This window comes from Misgurnus anguillicaudatus, chromosome 23 (assembly GCF_027580225.2).
Source record: "Misgurnus anguillicaudatus chromosome 23, ASM2758022v2, whole genome shotgun sequence".
NCBI classification, from domain to species: domain Eukaryota; kingdom Metazoa; phylum Chordata; class Actinopteri; order Cypriniformes; family Cobitidae; genus Misgurnus; species Misgurnus anguillicaudatus.
Genome location: NC_073359.2, coordinates 7,042,509 through 7,061,443, shown reverse-complemented (window position 1 = coordinate 7,061,443; position 18,935 = coordinate 7,042,509). Strand labels below are relative to the sequence as shown.

General features: G+C 35.8%; 3 protein-coding genes across 5 annotated transcripts; 1 reads left to right on the top strand and 2 right to left on the bottom strand.

The window, feature by feature from the left end:
* Positions 1–706: 706 nt before the first annotated feature.
* gde1 (glycerophosphodiester phosphodiesterase 1) lies at positions 707–9,423 on the bottom strand. The gene is made up of 6 exons (XM_073862255.1): positions 8,800–9,423; positions 6,687–6,862; positions 4,933–5,038; positions 4,721–4,813; positions 4,434–4,645; positions 707–2,261 (listed from the first exon to the last, which is right to left on the bottom strand). The coding sequence occupies exons 1-6, from the start codon at positions 9,064–9,066 to the stop codon at positions 2,114–2,116; spliced, it is 1,002 nt and encodes a 333-aa protein (XP_073718356.1). The 5' UTR covers positions 9,067–9,423; the 3' UTR covers positions 707–2,113.
* Positions 9,424–9,611: 188 nt separating this feature from the next.
* tmem186 (transmembrane protein 186) lies at positions 9,612–11,190 on the top strand. The gene is made up of 2 exons (XM_055218028.2): positions 9,612–10,208; positions 10,464–11,190. The coding sequence occupies exon 2, from the start codon at positions 10,467–10,469 to the stop codon at positions 11,118–11,120; it is 654 nt and encodes a 217-aa protein (XP_055074003.2). The 5' UTR covers positions 9,612–10,208; positions 10,464–10,466; the 3' UTR covers positions 11,121–11,190.
* hmox2a (heme oxygenase 2a) lies at positions 11,025–16,573 on the bottom strand. 3 transcript variants are annotated; one of them, XR_008647533.2, is made up of 7 exons: positions 16,472–16,573; positions 15,789–15,886; positions 15,278–15,395; positions 14,716–15,207; positions 14,513–14,636; positions 14,216–14,398; positions 11,025–11,161 (listed from the first exon to the last, which is right to left on the bottom strand). XR_008647533.2 is itself a non-coding variant. In XM_055218026.2 (6 exons), exons 2-6 carry the CDS (start codon positions 15,854–15,856, stop codon positions 14,271–14,273), a joined length of 930 nt encoding a protein of 309 aa, XP_055074001.2. In that variant the 5' UTR covers positions 15,857–15,886; positions 16,472–16,573; the 3' UTR covers positions 13,133–14,270. The 3 variants fall into 3 exon arrangements, 2 of the variants coding, with proteins under 2 accessions (XP_055074001.2, XP_055074002.2); XM_055218026.2 differs by lacking the exon at positions 11,025–11,161 and having other exon boundaries at positions 13,133–14,398; XM_055218027.2 differs by lacking the exon at positions 11,025–11,161 and having other exon boundaries at positions 13,133–14,398; positions 15,789–15,889; positions 16,472–16,557.
* Between the last annotated feature and the right edge of the window lie 2,362 nt (positions 16,574–18,935).

Below are 18,935 nucleotides of genomic sequence, written 5' to 3'. Positions count from 1 at the left end.
GTGCCCATCAGAACAAACACACCTACACAGGCTTGCAACAACACGATGGTGAGAAAATGATAACAAAATATCTATCTTTGGGTGAACTATCCCTTTAATGGATAAAAGTGGAGGAGCAGGGACCCCCAGTACACAAATATTAAAATGATACATTTTTGCATACTATATAACATTTTAATTGAATTGAATATCTCTTACGCTCTTCATTTTTATTAAGTTTTATTCATTTTTGACCTGTTAATGCCTTATTTCATTTCCCTCAAACATAAATACATTTTGCATTCAAACAATATTAGAGGACCCCTGTAATACCACCAGTGACCCCCAAAAGTCCCTGTACCCCTGTTGAAGACCCATGATTTACAGTGTTATTGCTTTATTTCTTAACTAATAATAATAATAAATTGTATTTGTATTGCACTTTACATTACAGCAATCTCAAAGTGCTACAAAGCATATAATATATAAAAATGCAAGATAAAATAGTTTTTAAAGAGAAAAGCAATCATAAAATAACATTCAGTAAAAAGCTTTCTTAAAAAGATGCTCTTATCAAGCTATGCCATTCTTTTGGTTGTAACCCTTTTAGTGTTAGTAGTTAGTTTATCAAAGTATAAAACGTAAAACGTGCATAAATTAAACAGAAGCCATGTTGACAACATCTGAAGCTCTCTGTACAAAATGATTCATGCTTGATCTACACAAACTAAACAGCAATAAAAGTCAGGGATAGTTCACACCCAAAAACGAAAATTCGGTCATTATTAACTCATCACGTTTTCAAACCTGTATAAGCGGTTTCATCAGACACGCGTGTGGTGACGCTATACGCGTCTGGTCTGAACTTTACTTCCGGTTTCAGTTTTTTTAATGGTCTGATTAGTTGCTAAACTGAACTCTCGTCGAAAATAAAAAAATTTTGGTTACCTTGGTAATCTACGTGTTGTTTATTTTGCTTGTTATATAAATAAACCACGTTTAAAGTACTTTGTTGTTATTTATTCTTAGGGGAGTTTACCGGAAGTTACGTGTTGACCACGGAAGCCGCTTGTTTATGTTGTTACTGCTGAAACCGTCTATACATGTCTTACTTTGGCTACTTAAACACAAAGGAAGATATTAAGCAAGGTTTGTAACCAAAAAATTTGGAGCACCACTGATTTCCATTACATTTTGTTTTCTACTATGGAAGTCAATGGTGCCCCATGAGTATGAATATCTTCCTTTGTGTTTGGCAATCCAAGATGTTTATAAAGGTTTGTAACAACTCAAGCAAATAAAAAAGACACAATCTTCATTTTTGGGTGAACTATCCCTTTAACCTTTTCCAAACTGCCCATGACCTTGATAAAAACTAACTGGCATTAATGGAAATGTATGTAAGTGATGTAATTGCACATATTCATAAATTCACTCCCCTGAGCGTGTGTTTGAATGCAATATTGATATTTACATCTCCCCTATTGTAAATTGCACAAAATCAAAGCACCCTGTAAATTTCCACTTCTTTCCAGCATGCCATCTAATGCAGAAAAACAGACATCAGATTATTGGATGATAAAAATTCTCTATGATGTATAAAGATCACCAATTTTTAAAAACATTTACAATTAATTACAATTGCATCCTTAAAAATTTATTTTACTACAGTTCACTGAATGGTTTCTCATTAGTGCTAAATTTTGTAACGGTGCATTCACACGGGGCGTAAGCGTTAACGCTTTCCATTCACTTTTAATGGGTGACATCAAGCAATGCCGAACTGAATTGTGGATCCGTCGGCGCCGTGTCACTGCCGTTGCTCGCGGCAGAAGTTGAACATTCTCAACTTTTCAAGCAACAACTCGTGCGTCAACCAATCAGCTCGCCTTATGCAAATAACCTAGGCAAAGCCAGGCAATTACGTTTATGAAAGACCGGAGCATGTGTAGCGGCCACTGTGATTGGCTGTTGGCCACGCTTCATACAAGCGTTAACGCTTTTTTCCTGTGTGAATGTACCGTAATAGCACAAACTTACTGGTGGAAGTTGCTCATGACTAATCCCATTTAAAAAAAGTTAAAAGAGACGCTGAATCCCACTATTGTTGGACCTCAACAAGTCATTTTATATTTCAATAATGAGGTTCACAGTCCTCTACGAGACTGTCGGTGATGTAGTTAATGTTCAGTAGTTGCTGGTAATACTGCTTTTCCACAGCCGTGTTTAATGTCCAGGCCACCACCTCTACTCCACGGTCAGCCCAGTACTTCACATAGTCTCTGAGAAAACCCAACACAAGCACAGTCATTGAGTGGAAAACATACATACAACACTGTAGATGGCGCTACTGATCTACTTAAAGCAACACTAAAGAATTTTTGCTCTTTGCTCCCCCTACAGGTTAAAAGCGGAATTGTCCATTTCCACTGTCGTAAATAATTTAGCCTACTGCAGCAAAGCTGGCTCTGATTGGATTGTAGGTCTGCCGTAAAGCAAGTTTTTGTAGTTTTCCCTCGAACTACAGGACCGCGACCCGACGGTTGAAAACTTCTTTAGTGTGGTTTTGGCCGATAGAGGGCTGCAAAGCGAATGTGAAAGTGCCGTTCACCCTGTTTCGAGTGGATGAATGACTGAAACTTTTTTGGAAACGTTATTTTAAGGTAAAAAAAACCTCTTTAGTGTTGCTTTAAAGCCCCCATAAAATATTTTTTTTCCTTTTAGTATAAATATAAACTGATATGATTTTTTATTTACTACCAAAATATGTAATATCCATTCACTTAACAATTAACTCATTCACCGCCAGCCTTTTTGAGGAAAGTTGCCCACCTGCATTTTTGTGATTTTAACAAAAGTTTCACAAAATTCCTTGCAGGAAAAATTATCTTCTATAAATATATAAACATACAAATTATATCAAATCAAAGAACACACCCTCTGCTTGAAAAACGTTTCATTATATATTTAATTTTCCACTTAATTTAACCACTGAAATATGGATATTTCTCTTCAAAAATATAACATTTTGAGAAAAAAACTTAAAAAATTGCGTTTTTGTAAAGGAATTTATGTTAGAGATCAGACTCAGAATGACTATCAAACATAAAGGGAGTTAAAATAAATCATTAAATCTTTTTAACTTCCGTTTTTGATAAATTCGGTTTGGCGCCATCTAGTCGATAAAAGCATTATTACACTTTCACTTTGAAATTCGTCCAGAAAGGCGTATTTATTAGTTAAATATTAACTCATAATTGACGAGATAACTCGTCAATGGCGGTGAATGAGTTAAAGGAGGTCTGGGCAAAAGTCTAACGATTTACATCCCGATCATGATGCATGATGGGATACGCTTAGCCTTGAATAACACTGTATTCGAGATAGTGTGGGTTTAGTGTGCGTTGAGGGCACTGCGCTTTGCCAGTTTTAAGACAGTCTTGCGCACTTACTTCCTGTCACGTGCACGCGCTTTTAAGTGGCCAAGACCGCAAGTGTGGATATTTGGACGCAGCCTCTGTAAATTGTTAAATATTTGGGACAAATATGATGTAATTTAATGTAAAACTATGTGAGTGGCGCTCTGTGACGCGGCAGGGATTTGAGCAGCGTCCAGAGACACACCGTCAGATGCCACCGATGTGTGTACATTCATAGGACATGCTTGATTTTTAGACACATGGCGGTGTGAGACCCCTTAAATGGGACATATCGTGAAAATCTGACTTTTTTCCATGTTTAAGTAATTATGGGAGAAACAAAGCTTTTTGAAGCTTTGAATTAATTGAACCAAATGCTTCGAAAATTGATTCAGTTTTTCAAACCGTTCGAAACACCACACACGCTGGCGACACCTGCTGGTCAAAATAGTGTAAAAGCAGATCAGTCCAAACATTTTACTTTTTCTTTTACAAAATAACAGCAAGATTTTAATTAAAATATATAAAAAAAAAATTTAACTTAAGACAAAATTAAAAGTGTATTCTGTGTTTCTAGTTTTATTTAGAGCAAACAAATCATTAAAACTATCTCCCCTTTAAATTATGCACATTTTTGTCATTAAATTTAATAGTAGACAAAATGGTAGCGTTATCAGTCAGAAGGATGCATGTTTTATCAACTTGCATAATAAAACTGACCCGAGTTCACCTAAACTTATTAGACACTGGTCATTTGTGATCAACTCCCCCTAGTGGTGAACCATCTGATTTTCCAAAAACATTTAGAAACATTTATGAGGTAATGAAGCCTCATTTGCTAAAAAAAAGGAGTGGTTAAATCATGACATTGTTTCATGTTATCCCTTTAATTTTCCAGATTAATAAAATCCACCTATGGATGGTTTAGTTTGTGCACACAAATTAAATTAATGCAAAAATCCCTAAAATATAACAAACTGTAAATGGCGGTTTCCCATTCACTGGGGGTTACGCCCGGCCGTCTTTCATACTCACTGGGATATGAAGTTTTTCTGTATTAGGAATGCAGAGACCCCACACAAATTCCACAGCAGGTGATGATGAGCCCAGTCGAGGATCACATCCAGAACCTGCATCCAGTGATGCTTCCATACGGATGAGAACCGTGGCGTCCAGTCGCCGAATCGACTCAGGCTCCACGGTCGATGGGTTAATGCTGTCACAACGTCAGCATCCGCCTGCCTCATCTATAAGCACAGATAATCTTTATCTTTACTAGCATCCTATTCAAAACAGAATAAACAACAGACAAAAAATGTTACCCTATAAATGACTTTGGGCTCAAACGAGCACACAATACTGGTGTTGTAGAGCACCGGATATTTCTGAAACAGCTCTTTCAGGGCTTCGGCGGCCTGTGGACAGCAAATGATCACACATGAACAGACATCACGCTGTCAGTATACATTAACTTTAAAAATACTTCCACTGATAGTTTTATGTACTGTATGTTAAAATTACTTGGTGGTGGTACCTCATCCGGGTGACTTTTAACGTCAAAGTAGATGGTCAGCTTGTGTTTGATGCATTCTTCCACAGCCTCCTGCAGTGTAGGAATCTTCTCACCCCGAAAGCGGTCACTGTCGGGTAACCAACAACAACAAAAAATCACCATCTGTGGATGTTCTCTGTATTTATTTATGTTTTGCATTAAACATTCTGCTTATTTAGATAACGAGGTAACATGATGACATTTTAATAAAAGAAAAAGTTAGGAGATTTTTAACATTTTGGTGAACTATTCCTTTAAAGGATTACTAAATTTTCCAAAAAAAAAAAAAAAAACAAATCCAGATAGTTTACTCGCCACCATGTCATCCAAAATGTCCTTCTTTGTTCAGTTGAGAGGAAGTTGTGTTTTTTGGAGGAGAACATTCCAGGATTTTTCTAGTTTTGATTAATGGACCCCAACACTTAACAGTTAATGCAGCCCAAAATTGCAGCCCCAAAGGACTCCAAACGATCTCAAACGAGGCAAAAGGGTCCCACCCAGCGAAACGATTGTCATTTTTACAAGAAAAATAAAAAATATGCACTTTCAATCCACAACCTCTCCTCCCCCTCCGACCGTGCGACGAGCCAGCGCGACTTCACGTAATTGCGCACATTTGCGAACCATTTTAAACAATAAACTGACTCAAAGACATTAATTAGTATCATTCCACATACGACAACGTCAGAACGGTCCTCTTTCAACACACTTGTAAACACTGGGGCGGAGTTTTGCATACGTCATCTGTGACCTCTTGACGTAATGACGTATTGCGTGAGGTCGCGCTGGCGCGTCACAGGACTGGAGGAAGAATAGAAGTTGTAGTTTAAAATATACATATTTTTTATTTTTCTTGCCAAAAATGACAATCGTTTCGCTAAATAAGACCTTTATGCCTCGTTTGGGATCATATAGAGTTCTTTGAAACTGCAATTTTAAACTGCATTAAAACTGTTAAGTGTTGGGGTCCATTAAAGTCCATTAAAATGAGAAAAATCCTGGAATATTTTCCTCAAAAAACATAATTTCTTCTCGACTGAACAAAGAAAGACATCAACATTTTGGATGACATTGTGGTGAGTAAATTTTCTGGATTTTTTTTAAAGAAAATTGACTAATTCTTTAATAATAAGTATTAAACCTCATTCACACAGAAAGAAAACGCTGTTGTAAAGCTGATTACAAAAGAACTACTGAAGGTTGGATGAAACGTTTTTTTGTTTGTTTGTTTGAAAGCAGAGGGTCTGTTCTTTCATTTGGTATATTGTATGTTTCTATATTTAAAGAAGAACGTTTTCTGGAAGGCATTAAACTTTTGTGAAAATCATGAAAAACGCTGGCTGGCAACTTTTTTTTTAAACGCTGGCGGCGAAAGAGTTAACGATGACAAAACGTCTGTAAACTGAAATGAAGCAGAGATCAGGGAGCTCGTCACTATCCGCGCTGACGCTGAGAATACTAGAACGGCGTGTCACACGCTTCTTTATAGTCTTATCGTAAACAAAAATGCATTGTTTCTGGAGAGAGAAATAACGAATAATAAGCAAACTTCAGAAGCTGTGGTGAAAAAAACTAAAAAGTGCAGGACTTTAAACATGTCACGTGACTTTACGGTACGTATGTGAACGCACGCACAGATCCCGGAAAATCATTGGCAGTGTAAATGAACCAAAAATCAAACGATCCTGGACAAATTTTCCGTGTATTTTCCACAAAGATTGATGTCTCTCTCTAACCTGAATCTATGTTTGGCTGCAGCATCTAATTTGCGCACTTCAGAGAAGAGCAGTTTGCTGAGTGGACCCGATCCGTTTGTGGTCCGCTCCACGGTATCGTCGTGCATCAGTATAGGAACACCATCAGCAGTGAACTCCAGATCAAGCTCCACACCTGTGGCTCCGTTCTTACTGGCCTTTTAATTCAGAATAAAAGCAATTATATGAACAAGAAAAGCAAGATGGGTGTGTGTGTGTGTGTGTGTGTGTGTGTGTGTGTGTGTGTGTGTGGTTTGAGCAAATCATGAAGTGGTGATGACGAAAACAACAATGGGTTGCAGTTGGGGTAGCACATGATTCACTGTCAAAGAAAAGGAACAAAAAATGTTAAACATTGCAATATATGTATGCAAAGGAAATTATGCGATATAGGAATTGCTCAGCGTTGACAGTTTTTATTTTATATAGGGTTTGCTTAATGAGCTTTGTGATTAGGGCTGCATAACGATCAATCACGACTCATTGTTCGCAAAACAAAAGCCCCTGTTCACATCATATATGTGTGTGCAGTGTGTCTAATAATTATGTATAAATGAATACACACACATGTAGATATTCTAAGTATACATTTTTATATTAATATATAATTTATATTATATATAAATATTTTATCTATAATATGTAATTTTTAAAAATTATACATGCATGCGTGTGTATTTATATATATACACAATTATTACACACAGTACACTACACAGACATACATGATGTAAACAAAACCTCCATTCCGCAAACAACCAGTCGCGATCAATCACCATGCAGCCCCATTTTTGATGTCACAGAGGCAAGAATTACTTTTCCAGATAGTATTTACTATAGCAAATTGTAGTAAATTGTGGCGTATTTTAGTAATAACTTCCTTGTTTGTGTGCAATATAGTATTCTGTAAACTGCAAAAAATTATTTTCAAGAAAAAAAACTTAGCATTTTTGTCATGTTTTCAGCAAATATATAAAAAAAATTCCCAAATGAAGATGCTCCCTCCCGATGAGCAACACGACCCAAGAAAATAAGTCCAGTTCTATACCAAAAATATCAAATTTAAGTGATCCTGTGCAGAAAAAGAAAAAAAATCTGCCAATGGAGTAAGCAATTTTTTCTTGAATTTAGTGTTTAAGAAAAATGTTCAAGATTTTGTTGCTTGTTTTATGCACAAAATCACTTAAATTTGACATCCCTGCTCTAAAAACCAGACCCACTTTATTGGGCTGCCCTGCTCATCAAGAAAAAGCATCTTAACTCATTCACCGCCATTGACGAGTTATCTGGTCAATTATGAGTTAATATTTAACTAATAAATATGCCTTTCTGGACGAATTTCAAAGTGAAAGTGTAATACCGCTTTTATCCACTAGATGGCGTCAAACCGCCAATTTATCAAAAACGGAAGTTAAAAACAATCGATGATTTATTTGAACTGCCTTTATGTTTGATAGTCATTCTGAGTCTGATCTCTAACATAAATTCCTTTACAAAAACGCATTTTTTAAGCTTTTTGCTCAAAATGTTGTATTTTTGAAGAGAAATATCCATATTTCAGTGGTCAAATTAAGTGGAAAAAGTAAATATATAATGAAACGTTTTTTCCCCATTTTGTTTGTTTGTTTGTTTGTTGTTTGTTTGAAAGCAGAGGGTGTGTTCTTTAATTTGATATAATTTGTATGTTTATATATTTATAGAAGATAATTTTTCCTGCAAGGAATTTTGTGAAACTTTTGTTAAAATCACAAAAATGCAGGTGGGCAACTTTTCTCAAAAAGGCTGGCGGTGAATGAGTTAATTTAAGAATTTTTAGATTTTTTTCACTGAAAACAAGACAAAAATACCAATTATCTTTTTCTTGAAAATAATTTTTTGCAGTGTAGTATTAACTACTAGAGTAATTTGATAAACTGTAGTAAACAATGTAATATACTTACATATTTAGTATGCTAAGGTTGAAAAACACGTTTTACTACTGCATACTAAAGTATGCTACATAATAAAGTACACTAGAGTATAATTGAAGTGACAGTAGCAAGTAGACTTTATGCTTGTTTTTAAAAATAAAATGACCAGAAGCCAGTTTACTCACCGCCCGAATAGCAGCTATGGTGTTCTCGGGGGCATCGTGTCCACCACCGCGGTGCGCCACCACTGAGACGCCGCCCGTAGGGGCTGTAGACCCGGGGCGTAGCACCTGTCTAGCCCGGCTAGACGGGACCGGAGGGAAACGAAACATCACCAGGAAGAGGTAGAGCGAGGCCGTAAGTACCGTGGACCAAACGGGGCTTCTGGTTCCCAGCAAAACCACGACGAAGACCACCGAGAATAGCGTGAGTCCATCTCCTAGCTGAAGCATGATGAATAAGATAACTACCCGACGGGGAACCGAAACCAATCGCTCTCACTACCAAATCATCGACCCGTGATCAATAACTAGAGAATCAGTGATCGATAAGAGACACTGTGGTCGGGTTGGGTGAACTCTGCATTGCTCAAGTCGAGATTGAATATCGATTTGCATATATTGAATCAAAGCTGCATAACAGAATTTATTGTTTTTCTATGAAAGTCTGCTTACGTCGCATAATAATTAACGATATATTGTGAAACCAGTCGCTTGACTCAATGTCTGTCAGACAATATTTAAAATTGTAACATTAATTAAAATATATTAAATACATTTTTGCATTCCCCTCACGGCGTTTTTTCTTCCCCTCACGGCGTCTTGATTTTCCTGTATATGCTGAAGATGCCATAAAAGTCCCTGAACAGTAATATTTATAATACGTCTAAAATAAATTAATATAATTCAAGGTATAAACTTTGAATTTCTTTCCATTTTTATTTGATTTATAAAAGTCATTACAGTAGATTAATAATAAATATTCCAAGACAAGCTTTTGCCATGCGAAATAAAATAAAAATACTATACTATAGATAAAACATTTAATGTTACTAATAAAAAATTTACTGATGCACTCTGGAGACACGTTTGTCCAAATTGACTTAGTTGATTTAAGGCAATATGCCATATGTGTATTCTAGTAGGGACTAACCAGAAACTTTTATTTTAAAATAAACGTAGATTCACAGAAATATGAAGCGACAGCGCGGTAAGTGCACACGCAATGCATAAATTATTTTTATTATTTACAATGTTTTGGCTTTTAACATCACTTTTAATGTGTATTTTCTGTCAAAACAAAAACGAGCTAACATTATATGTGTATTCTAGTAGGGACTAACCAGAAACTTTTATTTTGAAATAAAATCCCTTTACGTACAGAAACGCGGAAAGTCCACACACAGTGCATAAATCATTATTATTAATAATGTTTTGACTTTTAACGTACTTTGAATGTGTATTTCTGTCGACAAAACGAATTATCGTTATATGTGTATTCTAGTAGGGACTAACAAGAGTCTTTTATTTTGAAATAAATCGCTTTACGTACAGCTTCACAGAAATATGCAATGAACTGAACAAGCGAGAACGCGGTAAGTGCACACAAAATTCATAAATTATTATTATTTTTTTAATAAATTGTCTTTTAAAACATCACTTTTAATGTGTTTTTTTCTGTCGACAAAGTGATTTATCTGAAATTCAGTCACACGTTTTCCAGTCTCGGTTCATTTGAAGATCGTCCTTGACAAGCATTCAGTCTTTATGACTGATATAGTAGAGTTAACTGGTTTGCTATACTAGTAAGATGATTATAATTGATGTTGCCATGGTTACTGTCTTTTCAGATAATGTCAGCACGTTTATGCATCACTCGGTTTCCTGTGTATGGATGTAGATGTCATCATGCAGTACTCAACCGGCTCAGTTCACGCACTCACCCGGTTTTGCACGCGCACCGGTGGTCTCCCGTCACATTCACGCGCACAGTGCAAATCCAACCTGTCGCATTTTGTTCTGATCTGGCATCAAGGAAATACAATCTAATCTATGCGTTTCCACCAATAAAGGGATTGCGGGCCCTGTCAAGACTCAAACTGATGCAGACGGGCATTACTGTCATTTTACTGCCCACCGTTTATTACCTTTACCTGCAGGGAGACGCTTCAGCAACCCTACTGACTTACACAACATGCATAGCTGGGTTTGCCGGTGTTATGCTTTACTCAATAAGCCACTATGTTAGGAGAGTGGTTGGCATGATGTATCTGGATTCAACGCAGACCATCTTAAAGGTGTCACACCTGACCTTCTGGGGTCACAGGAGGGACATATATGTGCCGGTGTCTGATGTGATGACTTTAGGAGATACTGGTGATATCAAAGGAGAAGTCATTCTTCGCATGAAGCGTTACAGCAGTTCTGATACCATGTTTTTCTCCACGAGACTGGGACGAGTGGTGGATAAAGATGCTTTTGGGAAGGTTTTTGGGAGTTTGTCTTGAACTGACCTTCAACGGTTCTGTTTGTGTCATGTCATGCATCACTGAAAATAAAAATGTTGTTTCAAGTTTACTTGATGTATGAGAATTGAAATTGCAGGATATGCTCACCCAAAAATGAAAATTCTGTCATAATTTTCTTATCCTCATATTGTTGTAAACCTGTATGAATAAATGTATCGTTTCTGATAAACACAAATAAGTTATTTTGATAAATGATGGTAAGCACACAGCTGACTGTACCCATTGTCTACCATAGTAGGAAAAACAAATAACGACGGAATTTAATGAGTACCGGCGTCAACTGTGAGCTTACCATCATTTATCAAAATATCTTCTTCATCATTCATCACAATACTTTCATAATATTTGTTTTCCTACTATGGAAGTCAATGGTTACCATTAGCTGTGTGTGCTTTTACCATCATTTATCAAAATATCTTCTTTGTGTTTATCAGAAACAATAAATGTATACAGGTTTAAAGGGGACATTTCACAAGACTTTTTTTAAGATGTCAAATAAATCTTTGATGTCCCCAGAGTATGTCTGTGAAGTTTTAGCAGATATATAATATCATATAAATAATTTATTAAAGCATCTTTTTAATGTCATTTTTAATTGCACTAAATGCCAGTGTCGTGGTTGGATAGTGCAGATTAAGGGGTGGTATTATCCCTTTCTGACATCACATGGGGAGCCAAATGTCAATGAGCTATTTTTTTCACATGCTTGCAGAAAATGGTTTACCAATACTAAGTTACTGGGATGATCTTTTTCACTTTTTCTAGGTTAATAGAAGCACTGGGAACCCAATTATAGCACTTAAACATGGAAAAAGTCAGATTTTAATGACATGTCTTCTTTCAAACAACACGGGGATGAGAAAATTATGACAGAGATTTCATTTTTAGGTGAACTATCCATTTTATTTCAATACAATACAAATATAGATGTGATACTGCCTGTAAAAACCCAGCTAAAGTAATTTTATACATTTGTGATTTACTGTTTTTTACATAAAATCATCCTACATAATATAAAGAACATTGTGTGAAATATCTAACCTTGTTATCTTTAATAATGACTTAGTAAGGTCATATCAAATATTACAATCAAACTTTTATGCTTTAATCTCATAATTAGATTCAGACTTTAGCCTGGATTTTACAGACAGAGTCACATATTATTATATTACAAACTATTTTATAGCGTATATATGTGAATAAAACAGTACAGTAGTCATATTTTTAGGAGATTGCAATGCTTTAATATATCTAACTTGAGATCTTGAATATATGACAGAATATATGTTTTTTGTTAATCTGCATTTGTGTGGCCCGGCCTGGTCAAAAAGGGAAACCATAAATCTTGAATTCAGCAAGCACTGTCAATCTTAAATGTATGCAAAACTGAAGATACTTGTTGAGGAAACATGATAAAAGACTAAACAGAGGAACTGAATCTGCTGTTGTCATGTGTTTAGTTGTTGTGTTATGGGGACTTAACATTTGTCTGGCTGGAATTTATCTTTGTAGTTTTTTGTGTGTGTCTTTTGTTGTAGAAAACTGTCAGGAGTGTCTTTAAACCTAAAATTGATGATATGCACAACTTCGTTCAAGTAGATCACCAATGCTATTTCCACAGTAAACAGTAGGTGGCAGCATATGCCTAAAGTGCATTTATCCTATAACAACTAAAAACAACTTCAAGTGTTTTGTTTTGTTGATCATAATATTAATAATAATAAATATGGCATATTTATAAGTTAAAAGTTTAGCTGACATTGAAATGCATTTGTCAATTCGAAAATGGTTGTGCTGCCAAAAAACAGTGCTGCCAAAATATTTGGAAATTACATGGCTCTATTTGACCATATTAATGACAAAACAGCTCAAATCAGCCAAAGCTGCTAGTCTTAGCTGGTTTTACCTGGTGCTGGCCTGGTCTGCCATTAGAGAAACAGGCAGAAGTCCAACCTACAACTATTATTAGCTTAAATAATGACTCATTCACGTTGTAGAGAATATAATTATTTACAATTATTTAATGCCTCTTATCGTTATTTATTTGGTACATCTGCCTCCTCATTTACATGCAATGGAGGCTGGTGACTTCTTTTTCAAGGGCACAATGCGAAGAACTTCAAAACATGTATTTAGCCCGTCATGTGTGGTTCATCATGTCAAAATGTGTGTTCGGCACATCACGCGAACCCATGTGCATCACACACCACGTCAAAACACGTGCCCGCCACAAACGCTTCAAATGGGTTTGTGATAAAAGACACACTCGTGTTTGCCAGATACTCGCATAATCTATGTAGTCAGAGTTTAGTGTTAAAGGTGCAGTATGTAAATTTTAGCGTCATCTAGTGGTGAGGTTGCGAATTGCAACCAACAGCTAATTTTACTGCAGTGCTCACCCCTTGCTTTTGAAACACATAGAGAAGCTACGATAGCCACCACTAGACAAGCATGTCATCGTCGGAGACAACTTAGTAAAAAAAGTTTGTTCGTTAAGGGCTTCTGTAGAAACATGGCGGCACAAAATGGCGACTTCCATGTAAGGGGACCCTCGGTGTATGTAGATAAAAACGTCTCGTTCTAAGGTAATAAACACATAACGGTTCATTATGAAAGGTCTTTATACACCCCTAATAATATAGTTTTGTATATTATTTTGCATTTCTGTCAAGAGATCCTTCAAAAAAATTACACACTGCACCTTTAAGTAAGTGTCTTGCGAGTGTTTTGTGAACGTGAGCGTCTCTTTTATCACAAACCCCTTTAACGCTTGTGCAGCTGGCACGCACCCTGACACGAAGCACGACGCACACAGGCCCACACAACGCACCAAACACACACCCTGACATTGACATGACACTCCAAACACACAAACATAGCAATATCATGACTAACAAGCCCATTTGCTGGGAATTTTAATGTCAAAAATACAAATTTTTTAAATAAAACTATTTCCACACCATAATTTGTGCAACAACAAAAAATCTGTGACCCAACTTAAACTCACAGCTCCTTTCTTAACTCTGTGTACAACACTTGAAACAAATATAAATGTGGCATAAATCAGAGGTCACCTTAAAGTAGCTGTTTCCTTAATTTCTGATTGATTGATTGTCCAGGTAAAGGTGATCACATGAGGTACCAGGCAGCCAATCCGGCGAGAGCTGCGACCCATGTGGCCAGCATCAACTGTATTGTGGGTTGTTGAATCAACGTCTTGGCGAACTGACATGCGTAGGTTGTGTTTCCACTCACCGCTAAACAGCAGACACGGAGAAAAGCAGTCAAGCAAAAACAACAAACAAAACATACTATCTACCTAATGACCTCAAGTACTTTTACATGTGTGACTTAAAGTACAACCTACTTACCCATTTTGGCCGCATAGTACGGACATTTACTGACGTCTCCTCCCATGTCCCCATGTGCGGGGAGCCCAATGTCCTGCACCTCCTCTTTAATATCTTTCCCAATCTCCTGGAGCTCGGTGAAGACCTGAAGTCGTATAACAGTGATTGCATACAACAATAATACTTTACTGAACCAGTAAAGCTAAATCTGATGATCATCTTACATCCAAATTAAACTTGAAGGCCAGGTTGGCTTCATCCAACAGTCTCTGTTTGGTCTCAGCATCCACTTCCAGCTCATTCATCCGGCTGCGGTACAGCCTCTTAAAAGCCGTGGGGTTGTGAATGGCTTCAAAACGGTAGAAGTACGATCCCTCACCAGTTGAGGGCAGCTTTAATGCCCGCTGAGCAACTTTCTTCAGAATCTGACCGCCCGATAGGTCACCCATGTATCGGGTCCAAGCATGCGCCACCAGGAGGACTGGATCTTCATGGCCCACCTCATGAACGCGGTCTACGTATGGCCGAGTGGCTTCAGAACAGGAGATCTTGCTCTCCCAGTCTTCACCGTACAGATACTCCAAGTCCTTGGCCAAGGCGTCTCGCCTGTGCAGCTCGGAGGGGAAATACAGCGGGGCGAACATGGGGTGGTCCTTGTGCTTTTCTATCTCTTCCTCAATGGCAGAATATACAAAGTACAGGGCAGCCGTGCCAAGCTGGATTGATGCACAAACAGAGGAATAAATGGTCACCAAAGAATAGGATCTGCTTCAGAGATTGACTCACCTTAAAAAGTTCTCTTTTAATTCGTCCCCTCAGGAAGTCCTTGACAAATGGTGAGTTTTCGGCTCTGTCATGGGACTCTTTTGTCCCAATAGCCAACACTTCAGACAGGTCATCCGGACTGAAAAAATAGGGATGATTTCAAATGATTTTTGCTTTATGTTTCCCTGCTCACTATGACAGTGGTCATGTGATCTTAACATGGTAGCCTCCATGAAGCATGGGCGTCCTTATATATAGTAATTGAACATATTTGTCTATTCATTTTAAAAATAAATTGTAATACAAATATTGTTCCTGTAGCTCAACTAGAAAAGCATTGCTGTAGCATTGCAAAGGTCATGGGTTTGACCCAAATTAGCATGCATACTGATAAAAACCGTATGGATTGAATCGCTTTGGATAAAATTATTTGCTAAATGCATAAATGTAATGTAAATCTAAAATATTATTCAATAATCAATATGCAGTTTTGATGCATACTTAAATATTATTCATGTTACAACCTCCTTACCTGACAATATCATCATCATCATTCTCAATGTCTTCCCCATTAGTCATTGTTGAACCATCAGCCATCATGAACTTCTCTTATTTCTGTCTGGGTCTCTTCTGCTTAATAGTTAACATAGCATGTGATGCATAAATGGGATGCGTATGCACAACAGATCTGTGACCAGTTACAACTAACCAAAACCAAATAGTTTAGTCTTGTGTGATTAACAATAGATGTGTGTGTATCATTGAAAGACACGTGCAAACACTTTAAATACTGTAATATACTTTACTATTTACTATAGTAAACTGTATTGTTTTTTAATCTTAACATAGTAAACGTCAAAGTACCTCACTTCCAATTCAGTATAGTTATTAGGCTACAGTTATAATATATTACAGTAAACTACAATTTATTAAAGTTTAGTATAGTAAATATATAAAATTATAATATAATAATACATTATATAGTAAATATAATGTATATCACAGTATTTTTAATGTGAGATGTGTTGTTTATTGGTAGGCGTCATTGCACAACGCGTGTCTATAATTACAGTAGTAATATGAGCATAACAACAATAAACACGACTAATGCAGGCGAGATATCTAGTCTTGCAGCGGTGTGCACCCATTTATTTTCCTTTACATTATTTCCGAGTGATTTTAATAAAGGTTAAGGTTTTTTGTTCTACTATTTACCTGATCTTTGTTGTTTATAGTCTGTAGTCGCGTACTCTGTAGTCACGCGTTAAACAGGAAGTACAATGACGCGTCACGCACTGTCACACGTACAGTAAACTACGAGTTCAAATAAAGTTACAGAATTATAAATCTGCTACTTCTGTTAGCAAATTCAGTATTGACAAATACAAATAGTAGGGAAATAATACTTTGTTTTTAAATTTAAAGACACAAGTTCACCAATACCTACAAACAACAAAGTAATATGTTCATAAAAGTAATCTGTAAAATGTATTACTGTAAACATTTTTATATTCAAATATTTATTTGTTTTTGTTTAAAATATATTTTTATTTTTAACTTTATTCCTATTTTCTATTTTATCTATTGTTTTATTTACGTATTGTTTTTGTATTTCTTTACGTTTTTTTTTCTACTATGTCAAGCGGAGTTAACACTAAAAAGAAATCAAAAGTTACTTTTTAAATCCCACACTGCATTAATTATTATTAATTATTAATGGTATTTGTTAGTTTATTTTTTCCAACTTATGTATTTGCATTTATTATAACTGTTTAAATAAAATATAAATGGTTTATTTCTAATCAACCCTGTCAAAAACCAATAAAATCCCATGTTTATTTATTTATATATCAGTGGTAACCATCTGCTGAAAAAGTAATGAAGACCATTTATATGTATATAAAATGTATGTTTTATTAAACCAATAAAGAGAGAATTTTATGATAACATTATTTTCTGACTTAGGGAGAAGCGGGGCACAAACTAACACTTTTTGGCTTTGGCTCTATCATTCAAAAAATGAGAAGTTAGATTCATTTTTTTAAACAATCACCACACACATATGTGCTACAAATGAACACTTAAAGTTTGTTTGTGGGATCTACCATTATCGCACAATTACACTGAAAGTGACCCGAGTGAAAACGTGACAACTTACCCCATAGGTGGGGTTCATTGTAACAAACAGAGGGTTTGTTGTAACACTGCTAGAAAATTTAGTTTAAACACAAATAATTCAATAAAATAGTCTATATACTAAAGATGGATATTGTTTATATATGTGCCTATAATAGATATCCACACATTCATCCATTCATGATCCTTCATCTTACCATCCATCTATTATGCATCAATGCATATAAACAGATTTATTTGAAAGGGCCGCACAATTAAGACAAAAAAATCATAATTGTGAATTATTTCTCCTGATTTTGTATTAACAGTTATCATTTTGATGAATAGTATTTACACACTGCAAAAAATGACTTTCTTACTTAGTATTTTTGTCTTGTTTTCAGTAGAAATATCTAAAAATTATTAAATCAAGATGTATTTTCTTGATGAGCAAAATGACCTAAGAAAATAATACTAGTTTTTAGACAAAAAATATACAATTTAAGTGAATTTGTGCTTAAAACGAGCAAAAATAACTGCCAATGGGGTGAGAAAGTTTTACTTGAATTAAGTGTTTAAGAAAAAAGAAATCTTATTTCACGATTTTTTTTCTCACCCCATTGGCAGATAATTTTGCTTGTTTTAAGGACAATTTCACTTAAATTGTATATTATTTGTCTTAAAACTAGACTTATTTACTTAGGTCATTTTGCTCATCAAGAAAAAGCATCTTAATTTAAGAATTTTTAGATATTTCTACTGAAAACAAGACAAAAATACTAAGTGAGAAAGTCATTTTTTGCAGTGCATTGTTTTCATTTCATTATCATTGTATACTGGAGGCTTAATTGTAACATTGTGTGACAACCCTGCTGTGCAAAAAAATTTCAGTCCCAGCTATCAGTAACTAGGAGTTTCTGACATGTTTTAAAATGGTGTTATGTTTTAGGTAACAAGATAGTGATTAAAATAATATAAGGTTGGATTTCAGAATTTCAGAAGAAATTTCCTTTCATTCCTCCAAAAGACTCTTTATTCAAAACTTTTCACAAATTCAAAGACGATCATCTTCTGACAGTAAGAGAAAAAGACCTAAAAACAGATTCCTTGGCCTTGTATAAATATGTAAAGTAGCCGTTTTACAATTAACCCTGCGTTAGTTTGTGCCCCGCTCACCCATACTATCTCGGTCAAATGCAAGGTGACCACAAATACACGTTTAAAAAAGTATAGAAAGTTAGGTGGTCAGTTGGCTAGAGTTACCTGTTTCATAATTCATGTTATCACACACTGGTGCTTATGTCTCAATGTAACACCACAATCCCTAAGGACAGTAGCAGTGAAATGTGATACACCTCCACTTTATTTACATCATTCAGATATTCATAAAACTTTGTCAGTAGGCATATTTGTTATAAGTACTTCTGCATTGTTCTGACAGTGGTTTGAAGTTCCCACGTCACAGGACAAATAACATTTGACAGTGAGAACAGCAAGCATCTGGGGGATTTATTTTGCCTGGTATTAAAATACATATGCACTGCCCAGAGATGTTTGATGTAAT